At 38.6% G+C, this 26,181-nt stretch overlaps 1 protein-coding gene across 2 annotated transcripts in view; it reads left to right on the top strand.

The window, feature by feature from the left end:
* The window catches only part of COL3A1 (collagen type III alpha 1 chain), a 53,808-nt gene extending 29,184 nt beyond the window's left edge, over positions 1-24,624 (top strand). For both annotated transcript variants that reach the window (XM_075093961.1, XM_075093960.1), the window contains 41 exons: positions 273-326; positions 853-897; positions 1,102-1,155; positions 2,125-2,169; positions 2,900-2,953; positions 3,452-3,550; positions 3,675-3,719; positions 3,839-3,937; positions 4,725-4,778; positions 4,916-5,023; positions 6,234-6,287; positions 6,411-6,509; positions 7,649-7,702; positions 8,060-8,158; positions 8,307-8,360; positions 8,486-8,539; positions 9,107-9,160; positions 9,515-9,568; positions 9,786-9,830; positions 9,922-10,020; positions 10,125-10,232; positions 10,789-10,842; positions 11,847-11,900; positions 12,005-12,058; positions 12,669-12,722; positions 13,060-13,167; positions 13,341-13,394; positions 13,878-13,931; positions 15,180-15,341; positions 15,468-15,575; positions 16,340-16,447; positions 17,609-17,662; positions 17,832-17,939; positions 18,564-18,617; positions 18,728-18,835; positions 19,915-19,968; positions 20,189-20,296; positions 20,970-21,246; positions 21,749-21,936; positions 22,125-22,367; positions 23,463-24,624. In XM_075093961.1, coding sequence (XP_074950062.1) covers positions 273-326; positions 853-897; positions 1,102-1,155; positions 2,125-2,169; positions 2,900-2,953; positions 3,452-3,550; positions 3,675-3,719; positions 3,839-3,937; positions 4,725-4,778; positions 4,916-5,023; positions 6,234-6,287; positions 6,411-6,509; positions 7,649-7,702; positions 8,060-8,158; positions 8,307-8,360; positions 8,486-8,539; positions 9,107-9,160; positions 9,515-9,568; positions 9,786-9,830; positions 9,922-10,020; positions 10,125-10,232; positions 10,789-10,842; positions 11,847-11,900; positions 12,005-12,058; positions 12,669-12,722; positions 13,060-13,167; positions 13,341-13,394; positions 13,878-13,931; positions 15,180-15,341; positions 15,468-15,575; positions 16,340-16,447; positions 17,609-17,662; positions 17,832-17,939; positions 18,564-18,617; positions 18,728-18,835; positions 19,915-19,968; positions 20,189-20,296; positions 20,970-21,246; positions 21,749-21,936; positions 22,125-22,367; positions 23,463-23,609 — 3,582 coding nt within the window. In that variant the 3' untranslated portion in view covers positions 23,610-24,624. The remainder of the gene's footprint in view (positions 1-272; positions 327-852; positions 898-1,101; positions 1,156-2,124; positions 2,170-2,899; positions 2,954-3,451; positions 3,551-3,674; positions 3,720-3,838; positions 3,938-4,724; positions 4,779-4,915; positions 5,024-6,233; positions 6,288-6,410; positions 6,510-7,648; positions 7,703-8,059; positions 8,159-8,306; positions 8,361-8,485; positions 8,540-9,106; positions 9,161-9,514; positions 9,569-9,785; positions 9,831-9,921; positions 10,021-10,124; positions 10,233-10,788; positions 10,843-11,846; positions 11,901-12,004; positions 12,059-12,668; positions 12,723-13,059; positions 13,168-13,340; positions 13,395-13,877; positions 13,932-15,179; positions 15,342-15,467; positions 15,576-16,339; positions 16,448-17,608; positions 17,663-17,831; positions 17,940-18,563; positions 18,618-18,727; positions 18,836-19,914; positions 19,969-20,188; positions 20,297-20,969; positions 21,247-21,748; positions 21,937-22,124; positions 22,368-23,462) is intronic.
* The last annotated feature ends 1,557 nt before the right edge of the window (positions 24,625-26,181 follow it).

Here is a 26,181-nt window from a genome sequence, read left to right as displayed (position 1 = left end):
GAGCTCCATCCCAAATGTTGGGCTGAAGCATGCTCTCCAGAAAAACATCCTCTCTTAACTGGCCATGGAGAGATGGAGGATCCAGAATTTTCTTTCAAAATGTGTTCCAACCGATGATAGCACTATTAAAATATTAAAATATTATTATAAAAATATTTTTTAAACCCACTTATACGGGTTTGTCTTGAAGGTTAATATTTTGCCAAGAGCAATTAAGTTTTTCAGAATGCAAAAGGAATATTATTCACAGATATGGCTTCCCTTTCCCACAGGGTTTCGATGGAAAAGATGGTGCCAAAGGTGACAGCGGTGCTCCTGGTCCAAAGGTAAAAAACTGTAGCGTCATCTTTGCGATAGATAGAGCAAAACCCTCAGTCATTTTTTATTTATCTACATTTTGCATATTATACAATTATATGCAAATATTTTGCAATTATAAAAATCCATTAAACATTATACAAACTGATTGAATATCTCCACTAAAAGAATGAGAATCGTTTTAAAGGAGTCAGAATTTCTGTACAACATCATGTCCCGATTTTCCAGCTGTTACAAAAATGAGATTCCAAAATGAAAAACATGCCTGGATCATCTCACTTTATTTCATACTATTAAAGGACTGAGTCTTCCTGATTTTTTTGTTTGCTTGTTTCTATTTAAATATTTTGTTCTGGCACTTGTTTAGACTTCTCAGACCTCACAGACCTCAATTCATGCTGAGGATACTCAGCACCATGCAGAAAGGGGCAACGGATTGGCGTGTCTTGTTTTTATGTCTCGTCATTGTGAATAAACAAAAAAAATGTTCTCAGCAAAGTTCATTCTGTCATTGGTGTTTTCTTTCCGTAACAGGGTGAAACTGGTCTTCCTGGAGCAAATGGATCACCGGGCCAACCGGTAAATATATGTATCCTGTAGTATTTAAATGCAAGTGCCAATGGCACTTCCCATATAACTGAGTTACTTATCTTTCTTTTTACCTTAATTACCCCACCACATGCATTGAACAATACTGAGATATGCAAATAAGAGTAATGTCTCTTCGTTCAGCCATATTATTTTGGAAGCCATTTAACAGGCTTGTTTTCTTATGTTTTCTAGGGACCGAGAGGTCCAGCTGGCGAAAGAGGAAGACCTGGGAATCCTGGTGGTCCTGTAAGTAATTGCAGCTGTTGTTCTTATGCAGGAGCAGCATGTATTTTGTTTCAATACATTGAGAATTCTCAACTTCATAGATTTACATTAAAACAGTTGTAATGCAAAGGATTAGAAAACTATATAACAGCTGTGAAATCATACATGAAAACTTTTCAGTCCCCAGTTAAAGATGTAACACTTCTAACTCACAACATGTTCACCATCTTATTCTCTATTTCCTGTTTTTAAATTAATAGATTCCACATTGAGGGAGAGTTCAGTGTTTCAGCACAAGCTCAGGTTCAGCCAAGAGGAATAGGGAGGAGGAGTGGAAGCAAAGGGCAGCAGCAGAAGGCAGAGAGAGGAAAAACTGCAATTTCAGAAGTAACTTGCAGGAAAAATATAAAATTCCTCTTTGACTGAGATTAGGGAATGCATTCTTTGCTCTGAAAGAAGTCATATTTCATAGCAAAGTACAGCTAAAATATAATAACCGGCAACTTGTTCATACAAACGCTACATGACCTGAGCAGCGGACCTGGTCTAACATGTCTACAAGACAGTCAGCAGGATTTAAATCCTACCACTGTTTGTTAGGTTTTTGGAGTGAGATTTTAATCTTTTATGTGAATTAGAAGTAACTGTTACTTTGAAATATATGTCTGTTGTGATCTTATGTATTTAACCTTAAGAATGTCCACACAGATGATGCTTTGTAACTTTTACTTCCTCAAGAAATGTAGTAAGGATACATTTTTGCATCTTGCTGTCTCATCATTACAGTACAAGTCACATTGGATATTTCTTCACAAAATATTTAGTTACCTATTATTTTAGAATTCCACAGTTGAGGCATCCTTGGGTCTTGGTCAACTAAGTGCGAATGTACGGACACAAAAACATGGTCTGTGAGTCATGGGCAGTAAAACATGTGGGGTCTGTGTCTGGGGTAGTGCTCTGTACCAAATACCTCTTTTCTTTCTGTAGGGTGCCCATGGCAAAGATGGCTCTCCAGGAGCAGCAGGCCCACCAGTAAGATGATTTACAGATGTTTGACTTTAAGCATTTGTGTTGCACAAGACTAGTTACTTCTACCTGATATTCTGCAGTGCTGGCAAACCCAAAACTGGGGGTGCACTGGTTTAAGAATGAACATTTTGTTTAATTATCACAGAATCACAGAATTATATTTCATAAATGTGTTGGTTAAGATATTTGAAGCATACAGTGCAATAGGAGAACTGTAAATCAGAAAATGCATAAATCCAAACCAGATTGTACAAATATAGATGGATAGAATGGCTGTTCTCTATGCAGATCAAATTTTGCACGGTCTCAATCAAATATTTTATTTCACTGTCTGAGGTGGGCAAAAATTTTTCTTTTCCATCTGCCTAGAAACCTGAGCAGGCCCACTTGTATGTGTAACAGCTATATTAGCTTTTTTTTTTCTCTTAAACCTATTTTATAATTAGAAGAAATTTTGAACTTTTTTATAACTTAAACTCTTTAATGAAAGCTTTCATGAGTTTTAAATTTACAACACAGAAATTTAGCTGAGCATGTAAAAAGTCAGGGTAACTAAGATGTAGGTGTGATATTTTAAGACTAGCCAAACTTCTACAGCATGATTTATATTTGTGATTTTGCCAGGTGTTTCCCTACTCAGAGGAAAATCTCATAATCAGACATATATTTAACTTAAGATTAATTCCATATGGATTTTACCTTTTGCATTAATAGTATTTCTTTCACTTTTAAGGGTCCCCCAGGTCCCCCTGGAACTGCAGGATTTCCAGGCTCTCCAGGTTTTAAGGTATTCAGCTAAAGATGCATACTAATACAGGATTTGGTCCTTTCTCTAGTTAGCCAGCCTATGTCACTATACATCTTTATTTTATGAACCCCTCCTTTTCCTGGCTGCTATTACACTGCTTGCGAGCCTAGAACTGTTGTGTTTTCATATGCAGCACAAGATAAACCTTATTCTCATCACCTCCACGAATACCCACCCCAAAACATGGTTAAGTGGTAGACCCAGTGCTTTATTTTGCATTATAGGAGGGGCTTAAGTGAACTTCCCACGACTAGAGGAGCTGTGCTGCATGTGCTGGCTGGACTGCATGGGTACCTTGTGCCTTAGCACCAGGGTCACCATGCTGATCTGGCTCTTGCACTCAGGTGATGATGGTGGTAACCTTCTCAAATCACACAAAGATGCCACAGTACAGGAAGAAACCATGAAGCTAATACTGATTGCCCCAAAGACAAGACTAAAATCCACTCATATTCTCCTTTTACTGTTTTTCTGTAGGGTGAAACTGGTCCTCCTGGTCCTGCTGGTTCTAGTGGTAGTCCTGGAGAGAGAGGAGAACCTGGTCCTCAAGGTCAAGCTGGGCCACCTGGGCCTCAGGTACCTAAATACCTCAGGGGAACTGAGAAGTATTGTGCCATCTGCTCTTCAAGAAGCTCTACACGTACTTTAGTTTAGTCGTAGGTTAGCAGCATCAGTTATTTATACTTTTTTTTTTTTTCAGGGCCCTCCTGGAAGAGCTGGAAGCCCTGGCAACAAGGGTGAAATGGTGGGTACTTTTCGTATCTCTGTCTTTTGCTGCACTATGTTGGTGAGGGCCGCCGTTTGGACTGGGATTCCAACAATGCCATCATCTCTTCATCTCTGTCTGCTGTTCACTCCCTGCAGGGACCTGCTGGTATTCCTGGTGCTCCTGGTCTGCCAGGAGGACGTGGTCTTCCTGGTCCTCCTGGTACAAGTGGAAGCCCTGGAGCAAAAGGCACTCCGGTGAGTTACTAGTATTCATTACAATGGTGGTACGAACAAATATGGTGGAAGTAGTTCTGATACCATTAAAAATAGATTTTTTAATTTGGCCTATTCACTTGAGATGGCCTAATAAATTATTTTACAATAAAAATAGGCAATTATTATTATACATATATAATATATTTATCTGGCACACATTTGTATAATGCTATATAAGAAAATTACACATAAATATCATAATATTTGTTTTCCTAAATTATCCATCAATTCTGAAACACACAACAAAAATAGCTTGTCTAAAATGGCTATGTTAGACAAAATCTGTTGGTTTAAAATCCTAACTTCACCTGTTTAAATTCCCATGGGCTGAGTCCTCAGGCCGCTACACCTCGTGAGTTGTACCTACTTTTACACTGCCATTTACCCCAGCAGGCTCTTTCCTGAAAGCCTTAGAGCACACACAGTTCTTTTTCAGATAAACTACTCAGAGGCTTCAAGTAAAAGACTCAAAGATGTCTGAAATAACTCAGAAACAGAGATAAAATTTTACTCAGTGGTGTTTAAGACAGGATCACTTTTTTCCTTTACTCAATTTTTAAGAAGCCTCATGAATCCATACATGCATGCACGCCCCATCCAGGTTAAACTAGTGCATGCTAATTCCTTTGAAGAATGTAAAATAATAAATGTGAGTCAATAATTTGAAAGATATCATGTTTATTTCTTAGTATTTTAGTACACCTAGTTGCTCTAGAATAATACCCTGTTGCAATCCATAATTTTAATGGGATTTTATCCTGTTTAGGGAGAACCTGGTAAGAATGGTGCAAAAGGAGATCCAGGGCCAAAAGGCGAGCGTGTAAGTGATTTTAAAATGTGTTCAAAGACTTTGTCCAAGGAAGTCTGAACCCTGAATCATTCCTCATATGAAACCTGGGGAGTGGTTTTTTGGTGAATTCTAACTTCACTGGTAGGCTCTTTTTTTGTTATTACCAGGGTGAAAATGGTACCCCAGGTGCTCCTGGACCTCCTGGTGAGGAAGGCAAAAGAGGTGCAAATGGTGAACCCGGCCAGAATGGCATACCTGGTACACCTGGAGAAAGGGTAAGCTGCTGTAGATGACCATGCACATGAAGTACATTCTGAGTTAATACAGAGACAGCAAAAACTGGTGTTCAAAATACTTTGAGGAGAAATTTGGCTCCATATCTGTTCTCAGCAAATTCCAGATAAGAAACTGGGTTATGAAACTGGGGAGAATTCTTATTTAGTTCCTCACCTGAATTGCAGCGCTTGGATCTATCTCAGTCTGAACTAAATTAATTAATTTTTTTTTTTTTATTGAAGAAGCAGTGATCTTAGATTCCTGGAAGTTCTATCAAAAAAATTGGGCTGAAAAGCAACCATAAACTGTGAGAACTACATGGGGGGGGGGGGGGGGGAGATTTATTTCAAAATTACTTCTCAGTTAACAAAAATGAACCATTACAAAACTTCAGCTCTCAAAAGTGAAATTAATGCAACTTCTTCTACGTTCAAGGTATGGCTTCATGCCATCATGTTTATTGTCAATAGATCTTAAATGTTGATAATGTCAATAACGATATTGTCACGATGTCTTCTACGTTATAACATACTTATTGACAACAGGTTTTTTAGCTAGCAGATTCAATAACTTTCCAAAGAGCTTTCTCACAAAGGAATTCCTGAATTGTTTTATTCAACAAAACAAATAGCAACACCCTGACAATTTTTAGATTTGTGTTTCCATCTGAACCAAAGGAAATTGTGCTGACTTATTTATAACTCCTAATTTAAGAATTTATTGCAGTATTTGCTGAAGCTGTGAGGAAACCAAAGAATTATAGTGAATAAATTATTCATATTAATTAAATAAATGGGGCTGCAAATTAAATTTTATAACTCAAATTTCTTGTAAGCAATGAAGATAGTAAATATAAATATTAAAACAATACAATAGAGTACTTTTCAGTATTGAATTAGAAGAAAATAATTGTTCAAGACTGAATGTGTTGTTTTATTTTTGATATGAAGTTAGAAAACTCATCAGTAAAGTAACTGATGCATGGCTGTTTAAAAATAATGGAGGATGGGCTATTATTTCAACGAGATGGTTATATCCAAAGTGAAAATAGTTCTGTAGGCTTTCTTGATACATTGAAATGTCATTTACATCTCTTTCATTAATTTTCATAATATGGTGAATAATGGTAGATAGTTTAGGAAAAAAAACCAGTTGCCATTACCTAAGTCATATTGCCTATGATCCATATTTTGTTCTTTTATTTGGCAGGGCTCCCCCGGTTTCCGTGGCTTACCCGGTAGCAATGGACTTCCAGGTGAAAAGGTATAAGTCTTCCTTTAAAAAAAACCCCAAACTTCTGGAGGATGCATGTGAGTTTGAATGGACAATTTTATATTCAATATGATGCTGATTTCCTTGCTGTGAATTTCAACATCTCGTTTGTAGGGTCCTGCAGGTGAACGTGGTAGCCCAGGTCCTTCTGGCCCCGGTGGACCCCCAGGAGAGCGTGGACAAGATGGAGGCCCAGGTCTTCCCGGAATGAGAGTAAGACAGGACATCTCCAAGAAAATGAGATAAACTCTATTAGAGATGTCTCTTCTCAGCTGATACAATGGAGGAGTCCAATTTGAAAAAATTTCTATTCATTCCTTTAAGTAGAGTACATATATTCATAGTGTAATAGATAACCATGCAGAGACATAGGGCATTCAGAGAACATCTGTCACAAGTGAGTGAGGAAGCTTGTAAGAAGCCTAACATGCTCCTCAGTTCTCAGAGTATGACATGTACTATCCTGAGATATGGCTTTAATGTGAATTAACATTGGATAGTTTTCTGTATTGTCTATTTACATTTAAGCAATTTTTATAATTTATTATGAAATGCTTTATATTTATTACGTTTACTAGGTATTTGGATTACTGTATTTAAATATATGCATCTTTAAATAATTAAGTAGGCTTAAATTTAACATTTAAATAACTAAATTATACCTTAATTTGTATATTTTAATATGCTTAAGTATTTAACTTTTATTTCTTTCTTATTTGCAGTTAAGGCAAATAAGCTGTTGGTCAGATTTTCATAGATAACCTCTTGTGTAATATGTACAGAATGTAACAACATTCTGTGAGCTATACTAAGGATTAGCAACTTTGACAAAAAAATACCTTGAAATTCAAAGGCTAGCCTGACTGTGGGCTTCTGGGAGCTAAACAAGATTTTACTGGAAATAAAAATGAATTATTTAAAATATAACAAAAATTATGTTTAAAAATATAGAACAAGTTAACTAAAATATGTTATAAATTATATTGCTTTTAAGTAGAGGTACACAGTCAAAATTGTTTCATTCCTTGACTTTTACCATCTGAAACTGTTTTCTTCCCAAATAATGGAAGAATACAATTTTTGTGCACATTGATTAATGTCCAATGCCTTGATTATATACAATTACTCTCGGAGAAAGCGATAAACTCCCAACAAAAGAATTTGTTAGCTTTCTCCAATCTTTCCCCTTAATGGAATGGGGGGGAAATGGGAGAAGTTTTTTAAAGAGGTTAAAATCAAGCAAGTAGTTTAAAATGTATCTTTATATTTTTTTATATAGTTGTATTTATGTATTGTAGCTTAATACAACACATTTTAAAATGAAGAATAACACTTTTTCCCTTCAATTGCAGGGTTTGCCCGGAATTCCAGGAAGCCCTGGAAGCGATGGGAAACCTGGCCCTCCAGTATGTACATTGTGCAAATATTTTATACTAGACCTCCTACTGACTTACCTTCATCCCACAGTACCTATATGACAGGTTGTTATCACAGTCAGATTAATTGCCTCTTTTTATGTTTGTTTTAATTGCCAGAGCACTTTATATGCTGTGTCATTGTAATAACATTCTGTAAATCTTGTCATTTTTTACTACTTAAAATACAGAGAATACAGATTAGTTGAAACGCAAAACACATAACAAGTTTTGAATGACGATGCCTCTAGCCTGATCTCACCCTCACTCACTATTTAATAAGTCTTGGATATTCATTTATTTCATCTAACAGACACCATGTCTTCATTTCTTTTTTGCTTATCCCAGGGTAATCAGGGTGAACCTGGCCGCTCTGGTCCACCTGGCCCCCCAGGCCCACGTGGTCAACCAGGTGTAATGGGTTTCCCTGGTCCTAAGGGCAATGAGGTGAGTGGGATTTCTCCACTTCTCCTGTGCTTATGTTTGATCAGTCACCTGTTAAGTTGCTCTATACTGGGGCTATCTGGTGCTGCAGCTTTGTTATTGTATGCTGACCAGAGCAGGTATGCTAAAGGTGATCTTTCTCTTTTGTAAGGGTGCACCAGGTAAGAATGGAGAAAGAGGCCCTGGTGGACCACCTGGAACACCTGTAAGTTTTATTAACATTTTGCTTAATTATATAATAATTTAATAATGACAGAATATTGATTAATAATAATTTTGTGACTCGCATTTTATCAACCATACCCATAGCCTAACTTTGTCTTTGTGTAGGGTCCTGCTGGGAAGAATGGTGATGTTGGCCTCCCGGGTCCTCCTGGACCTACTGTAAGTGTGGTAGTCCCATAAGAGGCAATTATCAGTTATTGGCAAGGTAGTCTGGCATCTACAGCTAGACACTGTGAATTTAGGGGAAGGAAAATACTTTTACTGGTATAAAGAAATCTCGTTTTGTGAAGACAAATGAAAGACCTCTTCTTTGCTATTTTAATAAATTAATATTCAAAGCTTTGTTAGGAGAAACCTGAGTCAGATATACCTGGTATAAGTTGAAATGAAAAGTCAATTTAGAGCTTTTGGAGATCTACCACCTTTTCAAATTGAAGCATATTATTGCTCCCTTTAATGTTTATCAGAGCTAGCATTTCAGACTAGTATCAAGTATAAATGTGTCTGCTGAATTACATCTAACAGTTGGAATGAAAAGAGTAAATACCGAACACCAAGATACATTAATCTTTGGGATTGTGCAATCATCACCATCAGATCGTGATAAGGAGACATAGATAGAGGTGGCATGGAGCTGTTCATATGTTGAAATGTTCTCAGAATATTTCTTTCTCTCTCTTTCTTTCTCTCTCTCTCTCTCTCTCTCTCTCTTTTGTTTGATTCTAGGGTGCTTCTGGGGATAGAGGAGAACCAGGACCACCAGGTCCACCCGGCCTCCAGGTGCTCTGTGTTTATTGTTTACTGGTTTCTGATTCTTTTTAATAGACTAACGCATACACATACACTCACACTCAAAATGGAGGCATCTAAACATTTTCATTAGGGTGCATGTCATCATATTTTTGAAGACAGATCAACCACTTGACAAAAGTTATTCCTTGGTATTTCAGAATTTTTAGATGGCTAGCTCAGTAGACTATGCCACATAAAACCTCTAGCTATCAAATTAGCACCTCCCACTTTGTAAAGGATTGGAATGACTTAAGTACACATCTTGATGTAAAAAAATTTTGCTAAATAGGAAAATGCATAATTTATCTATGTAGGAGATGATAATACTCTTCCTTCATATAGGGATTGCCTGGTGGACCAGGACCAGCTGGAGAGAATGGAAAGCCTGGAGAACCAGTAAGCAGTAGTTCCTTTTTTCTTTTTCTAAAACAATGAAAAATATATGAAAAGCTCTTCTTAGACTACGTTTCCAAATTCAGGCAGCAATCAGCACTCTGCAGAGCAGAGGAGTCTGCTTTAAGGGATAATAGGTGAGAGAAATAGGGTACCAACCACAATGCAGATTTACTAAGTAAAGTGTATGGACAACCTGCATTTATTTTCTCATAAACAGGGGCCAAAAGGTGATGTTGGAGGACCCGGATTCCCCGGCCCTAAGGTAAACCCTACAGCAATGGTTCTATAATTACATTAAGGAATTAATGAACTATGGGCCTGACTACATAGAATAACACATTTCTTTGCCACAGGGTGAAAATGGTATCCCAGGTGAACGTGGTGCACAGGGTCTTCCAGGACCTCCTGGAGCAAGAGGTGGGCCAGGTCCTGCTGGCTCAGAAGGTGCCAAGGTACCCACAGACTTACTTGCTTCCTGCTATTATGTGCATCATTCAGGTTCTTCTTTTTTTTTTTTTTTTTTTAATCTTTTCCAATTATTTTTTGTTACTCTCAGGGTCCTCCTGGACCCCCTGGTGCTTCTGGAGGCACAGGGCTGCCTGGCTTACAGGGAATGCCAGGAGAAAGAGGACCTTCTGGAAGTCCTGGACCAAAAGGGGACAAGGTAACACACACATACACACCCACACACACGATCTGCCAATTTTATGCTAACTCACTGTTAGCTTCCCACAAGGCACTGGTTTTATTCACGTCTGCACTTTTGGCCTGGTGACAGAGGTACTGACTGTGTATCAGTACTGTTGATTTAGCAGTGTGATAGGGTACCTGTATGTTAAAAAAACTATAGGATTTTTCACCTGGTTTAATACATGCTAGATATTGTTCTGTGTTAGATCTCTTGGGGAGGGGTACATTATAACAGTTCTAATTAAGCTAATAAACAATTAGAACAGTTCATACCATGGGCAAACAGTTTGACATAGACTCAATTTTGAATCAATTTGGGCTTTTTCCATCAAAGTATTCAGTATCTGATGCTGACTACTGGGCAGAGTGTCATCCCCAGTTTTAGATTTGTATGATCACGACAAGGAAATCTGAGATACCCTCACTGTGAGATCCTCTCCTCAGTAATGTTTGTTGTTTTGTTTTTTCCCCCCTTATGCTTGCCTCATGCTTGCCTTTTGCTTATGCTCTTTACATCTTGTGCTTGCTAGGGTGAACCTGGTGGCAAAGGCGTTGATGGCCTTCCTGGTACAAGAGGAGAGAGAGTAAGTAGTCTTTAAACAGCTAACAGTTTATCATTTAGCTTTACATAGTCTACACTTAGAACATGAGTAGACTTACACTGAATAAATACCATACAGAAGAGGTAAAATAGTGATCCCATTGTGTTCCATTCCAGCAGTGCAAATCTGGTTTCATATACTAAATTAGACTTAATACTAGTTTTTGTGATTACAGCTGCTAGGGTAGATATAATAGATTTATTTTTTTTTTTGCAAGCAGAAGATTACAATTAATTGGGACAATATTTTGGAGGGAAAACGCCAATACAAAAGTAGAGAAAATGTTACTAGCTTCCTAAATCTAGCTGACTGATGAGGAAAATGCTGGTTATAATGAAGCAAAAAAAGACATCTTGATAGTAAGTATTCTCATATAGAATACTTCTACAGATTACTTTATACAATACATTTATATATCTCTATCACATATAGACATAAAATAGACACTTGAAATACATATATTTAAAGACTACATGCAAGTATATATACATCAAAATAATGAGGGATGACAAATACAAAAATGCAGCTTGTATGAGTTGGAAGAAATACAAAAATGTGGTTCAAACCATTGGGTACATATTAAATTCTCAAGAAAGAAAAGTCAGGAAGCCAGTCAAGATGTTGAACATATACTGAAGAACTATGGACCAATTATCTATAGGAAAAGTTAGGTCAATGGATAATTTTACTGTCTACCATTGAAGGAGACCTATTAAATTCAGGTGATTTTGGATTAGGTTTAGATGGTGGGGGAAAAATATAAAAAAGATAAATCAATTGGAGATCTCTCACATTGCAAAATGGTGTAATCTTGGCAGTGTCACTCCAAAACGTAATGTGCAACAACACACTGGCATTGTAGACTTACTTCTATTTAAATATCTTTGGCAACCTGTTTACACTTAAACATAAATGTTATTGATCAAAACAGAGGAATTAACATTGTCTTATTTTGATACAAAATATACTGTTTTCTAATTTCTTAGGGTAATGTAGGTCCCATCGGTCCTCCTGGTCCTGCCGGCCCACCTGGAGAGAAGGTAAAGCGTCCTCCGTAATGATGTTTGATACCATAAACTGTCAGACTCAGAGCTGTCTCATGGGAAGACTAAAAACACCTAGTAATCATTCTTATTCCTTACAGGGAGAACCTGGTCCAGCAGGTGGCCCAGGTCCAGTGGGTTCCCGTGGTGGTCCTGTAAGTGACAGTACTTTTCTCTGAGTAGAACTTTACTACGGCTTCTCTAGCCTAGTGTAGACATCAGTGTTGCACGTACCCTATCAGGAATACTTGTGGCTTGAGTTCAAAATAAATGAAGCACATTCGGCTCCTGTTGACTCTTGGGATTTACATGTGCTAAGGACTTCAGAAAATCAGGTCTTTTACACTGTAAAGGGGTCAGAGGACTGCAGTGACAGATCAGGGCAAGAGTGTGAGCAGTAGTTGTTTCCATCTTGTCTTACAGCTAAATAAAGTTTTAAAAATACTCTTATTCTTATATTTAGATTTTAGATTGATAAAACAGCACATTTGGATCTGAGTTGGATCTGAGAAACACCATGAATTGTGCTCAGGGTTTATACAGGTGTAACTGAGATCAGTTTGTCGCACTTCAGATAACTATCAGATAATTCCCGAACAGTTTTTTTAGAGCTCAGGAGTAACTGTTGTTTTGGGTTTGGTTTTCTGCCTCCAAAGGCTGATAAGACAAAGAAACTTCAGCAGTACTCATGGGAGTGTTCTCTAACCTGTAAAGAGAAGCCTATCTCTCTAAAATCTTCCATTGCTGACATGTTGTTTTCTACAGGGCGAACGAGGAGAACAAGGTCTTCCTGGACCTGCTGGCTTCCCTGGAGCTCCAGTAAGTAAAAATACTTACAAGTGATTAAATGTGATTATCAGTTTTTAGTTTCTCTAAGTTCATCCACATCTCCAAAAGGCTTGCTGTAACCCCTTCAATATACATATCTGTTACATACATTTGATTCATTTACTGCTTTTTCTGTATTCAGTCACACATAAAGCAACATTTATTTATGCTTCCATTCCTGTACTGGTAGACCAATAGAGTTCAACTGCATTCACATTTAATTTAATATTTAAATTCCCTTCAGAAGAGCTCTTGGATAATGTTTCTAACCACAATGATATCATCTGCATTTTTTGAGTCATAATATTACAATATCATTTTTCTATAGGGCCAAAACGGGGAACCTGGTGGGAAAGGAGAAAGAGGCCCACCTGGTCTAAGAGGCGAGGCTGGACCCCCTGGAGCTGCAGGTCCACAAGGTGGTCCCGGTGCACCTGTAAGTTTTAGTTGTTCCTTATTGCTACAAAGAGAAGTTTCTTCAGTTCTTTCTCAGCCTCAAAGTGGCTGGGCCGAAGGGCAAGCATTTGAGCTGTCTGAAACTTAATGATACTTCCTATGATTTTAATCTATTTATCAAATAATTTGCTTTATCTATTTACTTCCATGTAGGGTCCACCTGGTCCTCAAGGAATAAAAGGAGACCGTGGAACTCCTGGAGGCCCTGTGAGTATTTCTTTGACTTAGTCACTGATAAATGACTATCTACAACAAACATGATGTAAATGAAAAACAAGACCTTCAGTAACTTTAATATCCGCAGTTCAAGAGTAATCAAAGAGTTCCAGAAGGAGTAAAGTTGAGGTGTTTAGTAATCTGGATTATATTGGTTTTAATATAAGTAAGGTGCCAAAATAACTTTTGGCACAATGACCTAAAGCTATAACATGGCTTATCTCAACAGTTATTAGATGTACATGCTGTCTCTGTTAAGTTCCTCAGAGCCCATTAGTTCACCTTTGAGGAACATATGGGACCTTCCAGTGGGGGGGAAGGTAAAAAAGTGATCAACTTCTTCCAGGACATTTTAATCAGATTTTAAGCAAAACAGCTAAATATAATTCAAAGTCAACTGTTGTATAAAAATCTGTTTGTTAATGTTTTTCTAATATTCAGAAAATGACAACTAAAAGTATTGATCTCTCATAGGGTGCTGCTGGTTTTCCTGGTGCTCGTGGTCTACCTGGTCCCCCTGGTAACACTGTAAGTTGTCTTATCCCCCTTTGCTTTTATTCTTACCTTGAGGATATATTTGGACATATATTAATATATTCAACTATATTAAGCTGTATATACCTTGACACAAATATAACATTAGCAAAAGCACCCTGAATATTATGTTGGGGCTTAGCAAAACACTGCAAAAGAGAATTTCCTCTCCTCTTATTTCACATGGACTGTCTTGATACTCCTCCTTCTATTAGGGTTTTTTTCCAAAGCCCATCAGTTAGTGAAGTCCTTCTCCTGGATCAGGTGCTTGAGTATTTCTGTTGGTGGTAGACATACTGTCTTCTATCTTGCTCTTTTATGATGCAAGAAATAGTCAGTTCAGGATTTTGAACTGGTATGCATTTTCAAAACTACATTTTGTAGATCACTGTTGAGAATTTTTTTATTTGCCAGTAGAATGGTCTCGTAGTTTAGCCCCATTTAGCAACAGAGCACCACTCAGCCACTTGCTCACTCCCCCCACCCTAGTAGGATGGGGGGGAGAATCAGAACAGCAAAAGTAAGAAAAGTCGTAGGTTGAGATAAGAACGGTTTAATACAAAGTATAAAGAATACAGTGGATGTACCCATGTTAAAAGGAAAATTATATATTATCCTTTGTATGGTAACTGAGATATAAAGTAAGAAAACTTTTTAATATTTGAATGAACAGATGTTTATTTTCTGTCCTATGGTTACAGACAGATGCAAATTAGAATATTGCTGGATAAAAAGAAAAAGTAAAGTTTTTATTTAAGGTGCCATTAAAGTCACCATAATTCTTTCCATTGATTGGCTAAGCTAAGTGTTTTAATGAAAGACATTCATTCTGCATGTGTCCAAGTCATCACCTTAAATGTGTCTGGCATGAGTGATTCAAGAAATCAGTGGGATCTGCAACTATTTCAAATTTCTGTGGCAGACCCTTGGGTAAGGAATGTGTACCTTGTGTTGGGTGCATTAGAAACACTGTGCATCCACACTCTGCAGGTATTGTATTATGCAAACCATATGCCCAGACTGTAGGGAGAAAAAAAAAAAAAAGGTTTGAAAGTGGTAGGTGAAAGGATTCTCTTTATAAGACCAGATCAGGTTTGGGTGCATAGAGGTTGGACCCTAAATCTACCTTCAAGCAATGGACCAAGTCTGACCAGCTTTCATGAGGAAAGATCAACACCAGTAAGCGTGTGCTACTGTTTCAGATAACGCATCTCACACTCTTCTGTTTAAAATTCCTTTTAGGGCACTCCAGGTCCCCCAGGTAATGCAGGGCCTGCAGGCAAGGATGGGCCTCCTGGACCTCCTGGTAGTGCTGGTGCTCCTGGCAGTCCAGGACCTGCTGGAGCAAGAGGTGAGCCTGGTGTACCAGGCGAAAAAGGGCCACCAGGCGCACGAGGAGAAAGGGTAAGTACATGTCCAGCCAGGGACTGTTATACTAATTGACAGGAATTATGTCTCTCACAAACAAGAAGCGAGTTATGGAACATTGAAGATCCTCAGTATTGACTGATCTGACCTTTTCCTAAACAGGGGCCACAAGGAGAAACAGGTCACCCAGGCAGCTCTGGTCTCCGGGGTGGCACAGGTTTGCCAGGTCTGCGTGGCCCGATTGGTCCAGCCGGTATAGCCGGTCCCAAGGTGAGAGTGCATTCACTGCAGCAATAGCCTCAAAACTAACACAATGACTGTAATCCAGCTGCTAAAAATAGCTTAGTGTTACAAAAAGTAGTGAATGTGTTGTATTTTTAGTCCAGAAACTACAGAACTTACAGTTATTTAAAATGTTCAGTTACAAGCAGCTGCAGGATGTGAGGTTGTCTTTAGTCTCTATTCCCCGGAGTCCTGGATCAGATTTTCTAGAAGTATATAACCAGCTTTGCCCACTTAAGGAGGGCAATGGGCTACAAACTCCTCTTGAGACAAGAATTGAGTCATAGTTTCACCAACCGCACGTTGTTTATTTAATTCTCAATATGTGTTTTGCTTAAATATTACGACCCAAACAGGCAAATACTTTCACCTCCCTCCAGAAAAGGTAGTGCGAAGCTTGGTTTGTATTTTATAGCTAATATTGTGATAGACCAGCATTTTTGTAACTGCTTTGGCTGTTGTTTTTTGGCACTTAAGACGATACATACCCGTTTATTTTTCTTAGTTGACAAAACAATAAGGAACGTTCCTTGGGTTCAATGTCCTTGCAAGAATATTACTAGTGATGACCAAGCCAGTCTGGCCAAAATTTATCCTTCTACTTTTGAGTATTCACAATCACCAAAGTTACACTGGCCCTTCACTTTATTAGGGCTCCTTCATAATCACTGCATATTTAATTAAAGATGTATAATATAATCATATTTCTTAACTACGTTATCTGCAACCAAATCCTTTCCCTTTTTGTTCAGGGTGAAGACGGTAAACCAGGCACCAATGGTGTCCCAGGAGAACGCGGTCCTCCTGGTCCACAAGGTCCTATTGGACAAAGAGGCTTACCTGGAGAGCCTGGCAGAGATGTGAGTGGATGTGTTAGACATTCCCACTAGCTTGTGAATTACTAACAGGAGACTTGGGGAACTAAATATGCTTTAAGGTTCACAAAGCCTTCCTCAAGTGCCTGATGCACAGGGGCCTGGGCAGATTACATCTTCATGTAAGGTGGTGTAGCCTGCTGTCTCCACTATACCTTTTACTACCTGTGGAGCACGTCTCTGTCTCACTTTGAACTGAACAAGACACTGCGCTGCCTGTACGCCCCATGCAACGCTATAGGCTTGGGGAGGGATGGCTGGGGAGCTGCCTGGCAGAAAAGGACCTGGGGTGCTGGTTGACAGCCGGCTGAACATGAGCCAGCAGTGTGCCCAGGTGGCCAAGAAGGCCAACAGCATCCTGGCTTGTATCAGGAACAGTGCGGCCAGCAGGAGTAGGGAAGAAATCATGCCCATGTACTCAGCACTGGTGAGGACACACCTCAAATACTGTGTTCAGTTTTGGGCCCCTCACTACAAGAAGGACATTGAGGTGCTGGAGTGTGTCCAGAGAAGGGCAACAAAGCTGGTGAAGGATCTGGAGAACAAGTCTTATAAGAAGCAGCTGAGGGACCTGGGGTTGTTTAGTCTGGAGAAGAGGAGGCTGAGGGGAGACTTTATTGCTCTCTTCAACTACCTGAAAGGAGGTTGTATCGAGGTGGCTGTTGGTCTCTTCTCCCAGGTCATTAGTGATAGGACCAGAGGAAATGGCCTCAAGCAGCACCAGAGGAGGTTTAGATTGGATATTTGAAAAAAATTTATTTACTGAAAGAGTGGTCAGGCATTGGAAGAGGCTACCCAGAGAGGTGGTGGTGTTCAAAAAATATGTAGACTTGGCACTTCAGGGCATAGTTTAGGAGACATGGTAGTGTTGGGTTGATGGTTGGACTTGATGATCTTAGAGGTCTTCTCCAACCTTAATGATTCTATTCTATTCTAAAATAATGTAGGTCTGATAGATCTTTTATAGATGCCTCCACCTCAAGGAACTTTTCCTTCTTGAACACTTTCTCTTTGATGAGCATTATTTAAGCTTAATGGAAAACAAGCTGTCTATTCATCATCCAGCTTATGAGCAAACTGTACCTCTCTCTTTGTTGTGTGTTGTTTGTTTTGTTTTGTTTCGTTTTTGTTTTTTTCTTCTGTCAGGGTAGCCCTGGCTCAGAAGGCTCGCCTGGACGTGATGGAGCCCCAGGAGGCAAAGTAAGGAATCACCAGTATCTTTAGATTGCCAAATAAATGTTATGTAGAGATGACAATATACATAGCTACTTCTGTGCTATGTAATTTGTTCCTCTACTGAATATACTCTTTACATCGTAGTTCTGTAAAACATTAAATTTCGTACCCTGTTAACTGTGACTGTCTGCAGGGTGACCGTGGTGAAAGTGGCTCTCCTGGCCCTCCAGGACCTCCTGGTCACCCTGGACCTGCAGGTAGCAATGGTGCACCTGGAAAAGCTGGTGAAAGAGGATTTCAGGTAAGACCAAATTAAATAGCTTACTGCTTACTTATATACCTTTCCTAAGCAAAGCCCATTTCATGCTGTAATAAGTGGAAGTTTGGAAGAGTCATACATTTGTTACTGTCATAGTTTCTTGGCAATGAGGGCCTCTTTTATAAGAATATCAAGGGGAAAGACATCACAGTTTATGTTCCTGATAACTGTATATAAATTAAGCTCAAAATCTACATATTCCTTAGGATGCCAAAGAGCACATCATCCCATCAGACCCTGTCTTAATTTCCATCCTATCTGGTACTTACGCAGCACAAGCGATGTTATTTATTTAAACTAAGAGAGTAATTTTGGAAATCTTCAACTAATTCTGAGAAGTGCTGACACTAGCACAGCTTGAGCACTGAGCACCTCACAAAATGAAGGTGCCTAGTGCATGTGGTATGTATCAGTGCCTACAAGGAGTTGAGTAAGACTAACATTGGTAGAAAAAGGAACTGACCAAAGTTCCTGCTGATTATATAGTGTGTGTGGAGCTTCCCCTTGTTTCTGAACAGCTGTTGACTTTGAATATACTATCTGGAAATAAAGGCAGTCTAGTCAACTCCAAGTAATCGATGTCATCTTATTTTTATTCTGTGACAGGGTCCACCTGGCCTTCCTGGCCCTGCTGGTCCTGCTGGTGCTCGAGGACCTGCTGTAAGTCATATTTAAAGTATTTGTGATATCAGACATTCACTATTTCCTGTTATTTGGGTATCTTTCTTATTTCTTTATGTATTCCATTTATTGCAAATCTACTTTTAAAGGGTCCCCAAGGCCTTCGTGGTGATAAAGGTGAACAAGGTGAAAGAGGCAGCAACGGCATAAAGGGTCATAGAGGATTTCCTGGTTCCCCTGGTCTCCCTGGTCCTCCTGTGAGTATATTTTATTGGACTGGGAATTACAGCTGTTCTTAGTTCCTGTGGTTTGGGTCCCAGGGAACTAGTGAGCCTTAACTAATATACTGAGGAAAGAAAATATGTATAAAGAACCTGTATAATTTGATTGTCAAATGTGTTCAAAAGTCCAGATTCCCTGAATCAACCTGAAATAAGTGTTAATGAAGAACTGGAAGCTGTTGCTAGGAGCTAAAGCTGGGTTTACTAAAATCCTTTTCAGCTACATGTCTGCCTTTGCCTGGAACAAACACTTTTTCCATTCATTTATATAGGCTATTCATGATTAAATTGTAAGATAGAAATAGGGGTTGAAATATTTGTCTATTAGAAATCTATGCTAGACAGCCATCTAAATCCATGAAAAAGCTACACAGAGTCCAAGTACTTTACTTCTGTCATGCATCTTTTGCAGTAATTAATATTAGGGCAAAACAGGTACAAAACTGTAAACTTAGTAAACTACTGAATTGTAAACATGCATTACCCTTTTGAACAGTTAATAATGGACAAAAGGATTGAAGGGTAATAGACAGGTATGCCTGAGGTATTTATAAGAAGTAAAAATTTTAAGAGGGAATTATACTGAAAGTACTATTAATAGCACTCATGATACAAGTGAGAATCAGGGAACCCAAACTCACCTAGTTAATCTACCAATGATGGTAAAAAGTTGGAACTGTTATCTATAAATGCCACCAATACCAACCTATTTAACAACACAGTATAACCTGTTGTTCTCACTTAACATGAGCAAAAAGAAAAGGCTGTTAAATTCTCATATACACTATGAAAGCAAGATGATTAATAATTTTTAAATATATGGTTTAGTTCTTTGTGGTGCATGCTTAGAGAAAATTTTTTACTGCATTTGAAAACATGAGTGTTAAATTATTTAAATAAATTTACTGGTAATATGATTTTATGGTAACATGCAGCATTTTGCATTTATAAGTTTCATATAATCTTAAAGATGTTGCAATATCTCTTTCTAAGGTACATTCCAGCTAGATACAAAATATTACTGGGAAGTGTATGACTTACTTCTTTCTTCATAGGGTCCCCTAGGTCCACAAGGCACAATTGGAAGTCCAGGACCTTCAGGTGCAAGGGTAAGAAAAACGCCTTACCTAGTGTAACTGGAAGGAAGATTCAGACTGTTTGGTTAAAAAAAAAAAAAATTAAATTGGCCATCTTAACAGGCAACAGCTGAAGAAAGACACCTGATTAAATCATACAGAAATGTTTGAAATCTCTCTCAAAGTATTTCTGAATTTGAGATTTTCTGGTAAACTATTTTGACCATATTATTTGTGTTCAACATTGTTCTAGGGTCCCCCAGGACCAGCTGGGCCACCTGGAAAAGATGGTAGAGGTGGCTATCCAGGTCCAATTGGTCCTCCTGGCCCTCGTGGTAACCGAGGTGAAAGTGGCCCTGCAGTAAGTAAATAGTGCACACTCAAACAAATCTTCAGGGATTATTCAGGAATGATAGCGTGCTCTCCCATTTAAATACACCCCTCAGAAAATTCTGTACTTGATGGACAGAGTTTGTGGTAGGGGGTATCTAGCTATCAAGGCTAAATTAAAAAAAAATACAGATCATTTGTAGGTCAGTGTAACTATTGATGCATATTGATGCACCGGGCATTATGTTAGTCTCAGATAACCATTGACATCTCTGGGTATAATGGGAGGGAAGGATCTCCTCTTCACTTCAGAACACAGACTCCCTTTGTGTCTTGGAAGCTATGAAGTAGGTTTCCTAGACTCCTTTAGAAAGGCCAGCACTGCAGAAGTCACTGGCATACTAATTTCTTCTATAGCCAAGAAATGGTTATTCTCTGGATTTGGTGGAAAGGGCTCCTTCTCAAAGCCCAGGTAGAAGAGCAGTCACAGCTTGACAAAATTAAGAAAAGAAAATTCCAATTTTAGGAAAATAAAGGCCTGGAAACTCTAACAGATGTTTATGCATAGTAAATGCTATTATTTAATGAAAAAATAAATTAAATGTTTATGTGAGAATTCTCTCTTTTTTTAAGATTAGGGCCAACATAGACACTTAGTTTTAACCTGTGATCTCTACTCAGTGCTATGTTCACTATTTTTTTAGGGTCCACCAGGCCAGGCTGGTCCTCCTGGTCCTCCTGGTCCTTCTGGTCTTCCTGGTCCATGTTGTGGTACTGTGTCTGGCGAAAAAGGCCCAGCAGGCTATGGGTATGAATATCGAGATGAGCCAAAAGAAAATAATATCAATCTGGGAGACATCATATCTTCAATGAAATCAATTAATAACCAGATTGAAAACATCATTAGTCCTGATGGGTCACGGAAGAATCCAGCTCGTAACTGCAGAGATCTGAAATTCTGCCATCCTGAGCTCAAGAGTGGTATGTTAGGTTTTTATTGTTACTAATGGTAGAAGATCTTGATTTGTTTGGGGTTTGGGTTTGCGGTTCAGTTTTGGTTTTTTGTGTTTTGGTGTTCTTTTATTTATTTTTTTTATGACTGCTATTGTCTTTGAGTATTTAAATGCAGAGATCTGCAATAATTTAAACTTTACTATACATTTACGCAGTATATACACTGACTTCAACTCCACTCCTTCCATGTTTAGAAAATAACATTATTTTAAAAAATAATTTTATAGGAAAAATCCCATTACAAGTATAATTCTACATTTATTTCAAATGTCAGTCATATTACAGTATTCCCATATTCCATGAACTCAGATTTGTACATCATCTTATTTTCTGTGGCATCTCTTCTGTCAAAATTAATATGCTTCCTAATTTGACTCAGGAATCTAGCATAGAAATAAGCTTCACCATAACACATTCAGATTCTTCTCCAAATATATTAAGCCCCTTAACATTTTTTTTTAACCTCTAGGGGAGTACTGGATTGATCCTAACCAAGGCTGCAAGATGGATGCTATTAAAGTATACTGTAATATGGAAACTGGTGAGACATGCCTCAATGCTAACCCCAGCACTGTGCCAAAGAAGAACTGGTGGACCAGCGAAAGCAGTAGAAACAAACACATTTGGTTTGGAGAATCTATGAATGGAGGCTTCCAGGTAAAATATAATGACAGTTAACAGCCCAAAAGGTAGTACACATGTTGTACTCACATACATCACAATGTACTGGTAAATAAATCTGAAGTGAAACTAACTGAAACATTTAGTGTGTGAAATAATAACTATTTGGACTGTCCCCAGACATGATTAAACAAAAACCGTTGCTTATGTATTGCTCTCTGCAGTTCAGCTACGGAGATCCTGAGCTTCCAGAGGATGTCTCAGAAGTTCAGCTAGCTTTCCTCCGCATCCTCTCCAGCCGTGCCTCCCAGAACATCACCTACCACTGCAAGAACAGCATTGCCTACATGGACCAAGCCAGCGGAAACGTTAAAAAAGCTCTGAAACTGATGAGCTCTATGGAAAGTGAGATCAAGGCTGAAGGAAACAGCAAATTCACCTATGCTGTTCTGGAAGATGGCTGTACCGTAAGTAAACAAGACTTTAGTATGGTACTTTAATAAATAATTCCCTCTAGAGGACTAGACCCATAATAAAGGATGAGAGGTTTGCATGGCCTGGGTAAGGAAAGGACACAGTTACACCTAGCAGGGGAAGCTTAGATTCTGTGCACCAGAAGCGTCACTCCTGCAGTAGTGTAGCAACTGTAGAAAGAGAGGTGCACTCCCATTTACATCTGTGCTTCCCAGGTATCTCCTTGCCTTAGAGTCAGTCAGTGAAGTCACAGTGACCAAGTTTTGATCCTTCCTGTCTCAATTCTAAAACATTGATCCCTTCACTCTGTAAAAGTCAAAGAATAGTAGGAATCATTTTAGTCATACCAGAAAATCAAGGCTAGCTGATTCAAGCCATAGGCTATAACTATGGAAAGGGGCAAACACAGTCATTTCACAGCTGCAACATTGCTTCCCTGTGCCTTGCTCACTGCAGCAGAAAGTACCAGAGAGGAGCAGTAACAATGATGAGCGTGCTGGTCAATGAGCATCTGCAGCCTTTTCAGTAACAAATACAAAACTCTAACACTATCCACAGTTTCTCCCTCCTGCTCTTTAAGGTCCCAAAAGCACAACAGACATTGACGCATATGGCAGACCTGCTGTTTAAGGATACATAAACACATGAAAACATGTTCTTTGCAGCCACTATTTTTAACATGAACATGAAGCGCTACCTCATTACTGCTGTCACGGCTTGCTGAGGCCAAAACCACTTTCCAAACAGTACAAATGGCTACTCTATCCCCCAGTATGCAGAGCACATTTCAGTCCTAAATTGGGGCACTGGTATGGCTCTGGACTACTCTACTGTACATTGTTCTAGGGATCCCATCCCTTCTGAGCCGTGGGGTCTACAACCCCACAAGACCTTACATGAAATGTCCAGAAATAATGTTCATGTTCATTTCTAGAAAGACTGCAACCAGTCTCATGGTGTTGAGAGGGACACATTATTAAGGAAAGAGAAAGCATAAAATCTAGCAAACTGTAGGATAACTTCCACCTAGCCCAACACTGATTTCTCTAACGTGTTTTTTGTTTTTCCTTTTCTTTTTAACCTTACAGAAACACACTGGTGAATGGGGTAAAACAGTTTTTGAATACAGAACGCGCAAGACAATGAGGTTGCCTGTGGTTGATATTGCACCCATAGATATTGGTGGTCCTGATCAGGAATTTGGCGTGGACATTGGCCCAGTCTGCTTCTTATAAATCAAAGAACCTGCTCTTTCTGAAACCCCAGCAAACAGATTCACACTCCAACTGTGCTCCTTTGTTTTAGCCTTGTCAGCTAGTACAGGTGACCATCTGTATCCCAGTTATTTATTAACAAAATTTCTGGGGGAAAAATCAATTTGATATCAAGGGTTATTTTTTTTCGCTATTACACAAAGTACAGTAAAAATGCTTTTTTTGCTCTATTTTTTTTTACCAAATTCCATCTTCAAAACATGTCTCCGTGGTGCTATAATACAACTTCAACACTTAATAAAACAACACTGTGTTCTATTAGTTGAATGTTAGCCAATTTACAAAGCACTGATTGCTCCCAGTACCAAAGTTTACCCTTTTTTTCTAAGATGCAGTCCGTAAAGCTAGAAAGACCTCCCTGTTTCAACTACCTCAACATGGACAGAAACTGGGATGTGTCTGATGAGTCAAACCAAAAATCAATCAAACAAATCAATCAAAACACACTGGACCCATTGGTCAATTTGGTGGAATCATTTGGTACAAAATTGTCTATTTCTGTACTGATTAGCTGTGAAAAAAGTACAGTGTATTTTAAGAGTTTAATACCTTAATGGCAGTAGTCACTATAATTTTATTGTTGGATTGTATTCTGTTATCAAAGGTGCTTCTCTACTTTCCTGTCATTGCTGGTCAAGACCACTAAAATTAGGGAAGTGTAAAAGACTAAGATGATGGTGCTAATGTATTTTTCACTCCTAACTCTGCAAGTCAGGGTTATTGACTTGCTTTAAAAAAAAAAAAAGTAAAGAATTTAAAGCAATTTTAAATGTCTCCTGTCAAATATCATCATTGGCATGTCATAGTTGAGAACTTTCTCCCTTCACTCTGTAAAAGTCAATAAAGATGCAAAATTGTGAACTACTTCTGTCACGTTAACACATTTATAGTGTTGAAGGTTAATCATCTTTGTAAGCTTTTATATGGTTGTTGGTCTATTCCTTACAGAGACACATAATAAAATATCTTAAAACTCCTTGTTTTTCATAAAACTGACTTTTTTTTTTTTATTTTACTCTCTGTATCTCTTTCTTCAAACAAATTAATAAGCCAAGACACAATTCTGGTACCACTTTAAATGGTTTTTCTCAGATAACTTGTTTGAAGGAAAACTTGGTAATCCTGGGGGATGCAGTTTATGGCATCGTACTATGACATTTTCGTTTTTACTTTTTTCCACTTGTCTCCATCCAGTGGCTCTTTTTTTCCAGCATGGTGAGCTTCTTTGACTATCAGCATGGATTCAGCTCTGACAGCAAGATCCAAAACAGCACCTGTGCACCTAGGCAAATCAGTTTGGAGAAAATATAAGCGCTTAATCCTCCCTCCCCCACAAAAAACCTGCCTCCATCTAAATACATAGGCAGTCACAGGCTACTGTTCTTTCAGACGGCAGCTTAAATAAATGGCCTGAGGGTCTCCTACAATGCAGGCTAGCGGCACTAGCAGTTTGATGAAGCTGACAATCTAAGCATCACGATATTTTTTTATGGCCATTGGAGCTGCACAACTAAGTCACCCCCAGATCTTAGCAAAAATTCAAGGAAATGCAACTACAATAGTAGTTTGGCGGTGCCTGAGCTTTAGGCCAGAAGGTGGAAACTAGCCACACACCAGAATCTGGACCATGAAACCTCCCAGTAGCGACCTCTCAGATGCTACTGAGTCTTTCCTATGAAGGAATATACAGAGCCTGGCCCCTCATTGTTACTACACCGCCACATGTTTCTCCACAGCTCAGGGTCATTAAGGACCCTCTACAAGTCAGACAATAAAAATTAGGGAGAAAAATGTTCAGATGCTTAAAGGTTCTCATTGATGATTATGGATTGTGCATTCTCTGAGAACACTTTCTGGATTGAGCCAAGCTGGAAAACTGGGCAGAGAAATGTTGTTTTTTAAGAAACCTCACCAGATTTGAGTCTGAGCCAAGACACTGCCCTGCTCCAGCATGACAGAATTTGGTTGAGCCAACACAGAAGCAGAATAGTGAGGGCCTGGGGAGACTTTAGCAGCACAAATGCAGTATCAACACAGACATGACTGTACTTAATGCAACATAAAAGAATAGCACCAACAATTCATTAAAAATATTGGCTTTCACAGGCAATCTCCTCATTTTATGGTGAAAATAGCTACTGTTATGGAAGATGAGAATTATAGGTACATAATAATATCAATCTGACATATATTACATGGTAGGAAGTCTTTTGACTGGAGTTAAAATTTTAAGAAAAATGCTGGCTGGTGCAAAAAAAATGCATTGGAAAAAAAACGTGTTAATCTGCATGGAAATCTCTGTAATCTCCAGTGCTACTGTGGCTGAGTGAATGACCAATAGCAATTACTCAACCTTAAAACGGAAGGCTTGGGGGGCTTTTTTTTTTTTTAAAGAAAACCTATAGTCATCAAGTCTTTGATTACTGATTTCTACTAACGAAAGGTCATTATTGGAACATTTGCAGAAAACACAAAAAAATAGCCAAGACCGCCATGAAACAATTTAGTTGATCCAAATACCTTCATTTTTTTC

Source organism: Phalacrocorax aristotelis, chromosome 5 (genome assembly GCF_949628215.1).
Source record: "Phalacrocorax aristotelis chromosome 5, bGulAri2.1, whole genome shotgun sequence".
Taxonomy (NCBI): domain Eukaryota; kingdom Metazoa; phylum Chordata; class Aves; order Suliformes; family Phalacrocoracidae; genus Phalacrocorax; species Phalacrocorax aristotelis.
Note: the sequence above shows the minus strand (reverse complement) of the source record. Positions and strands in the feature narration are given on the sequence as shown.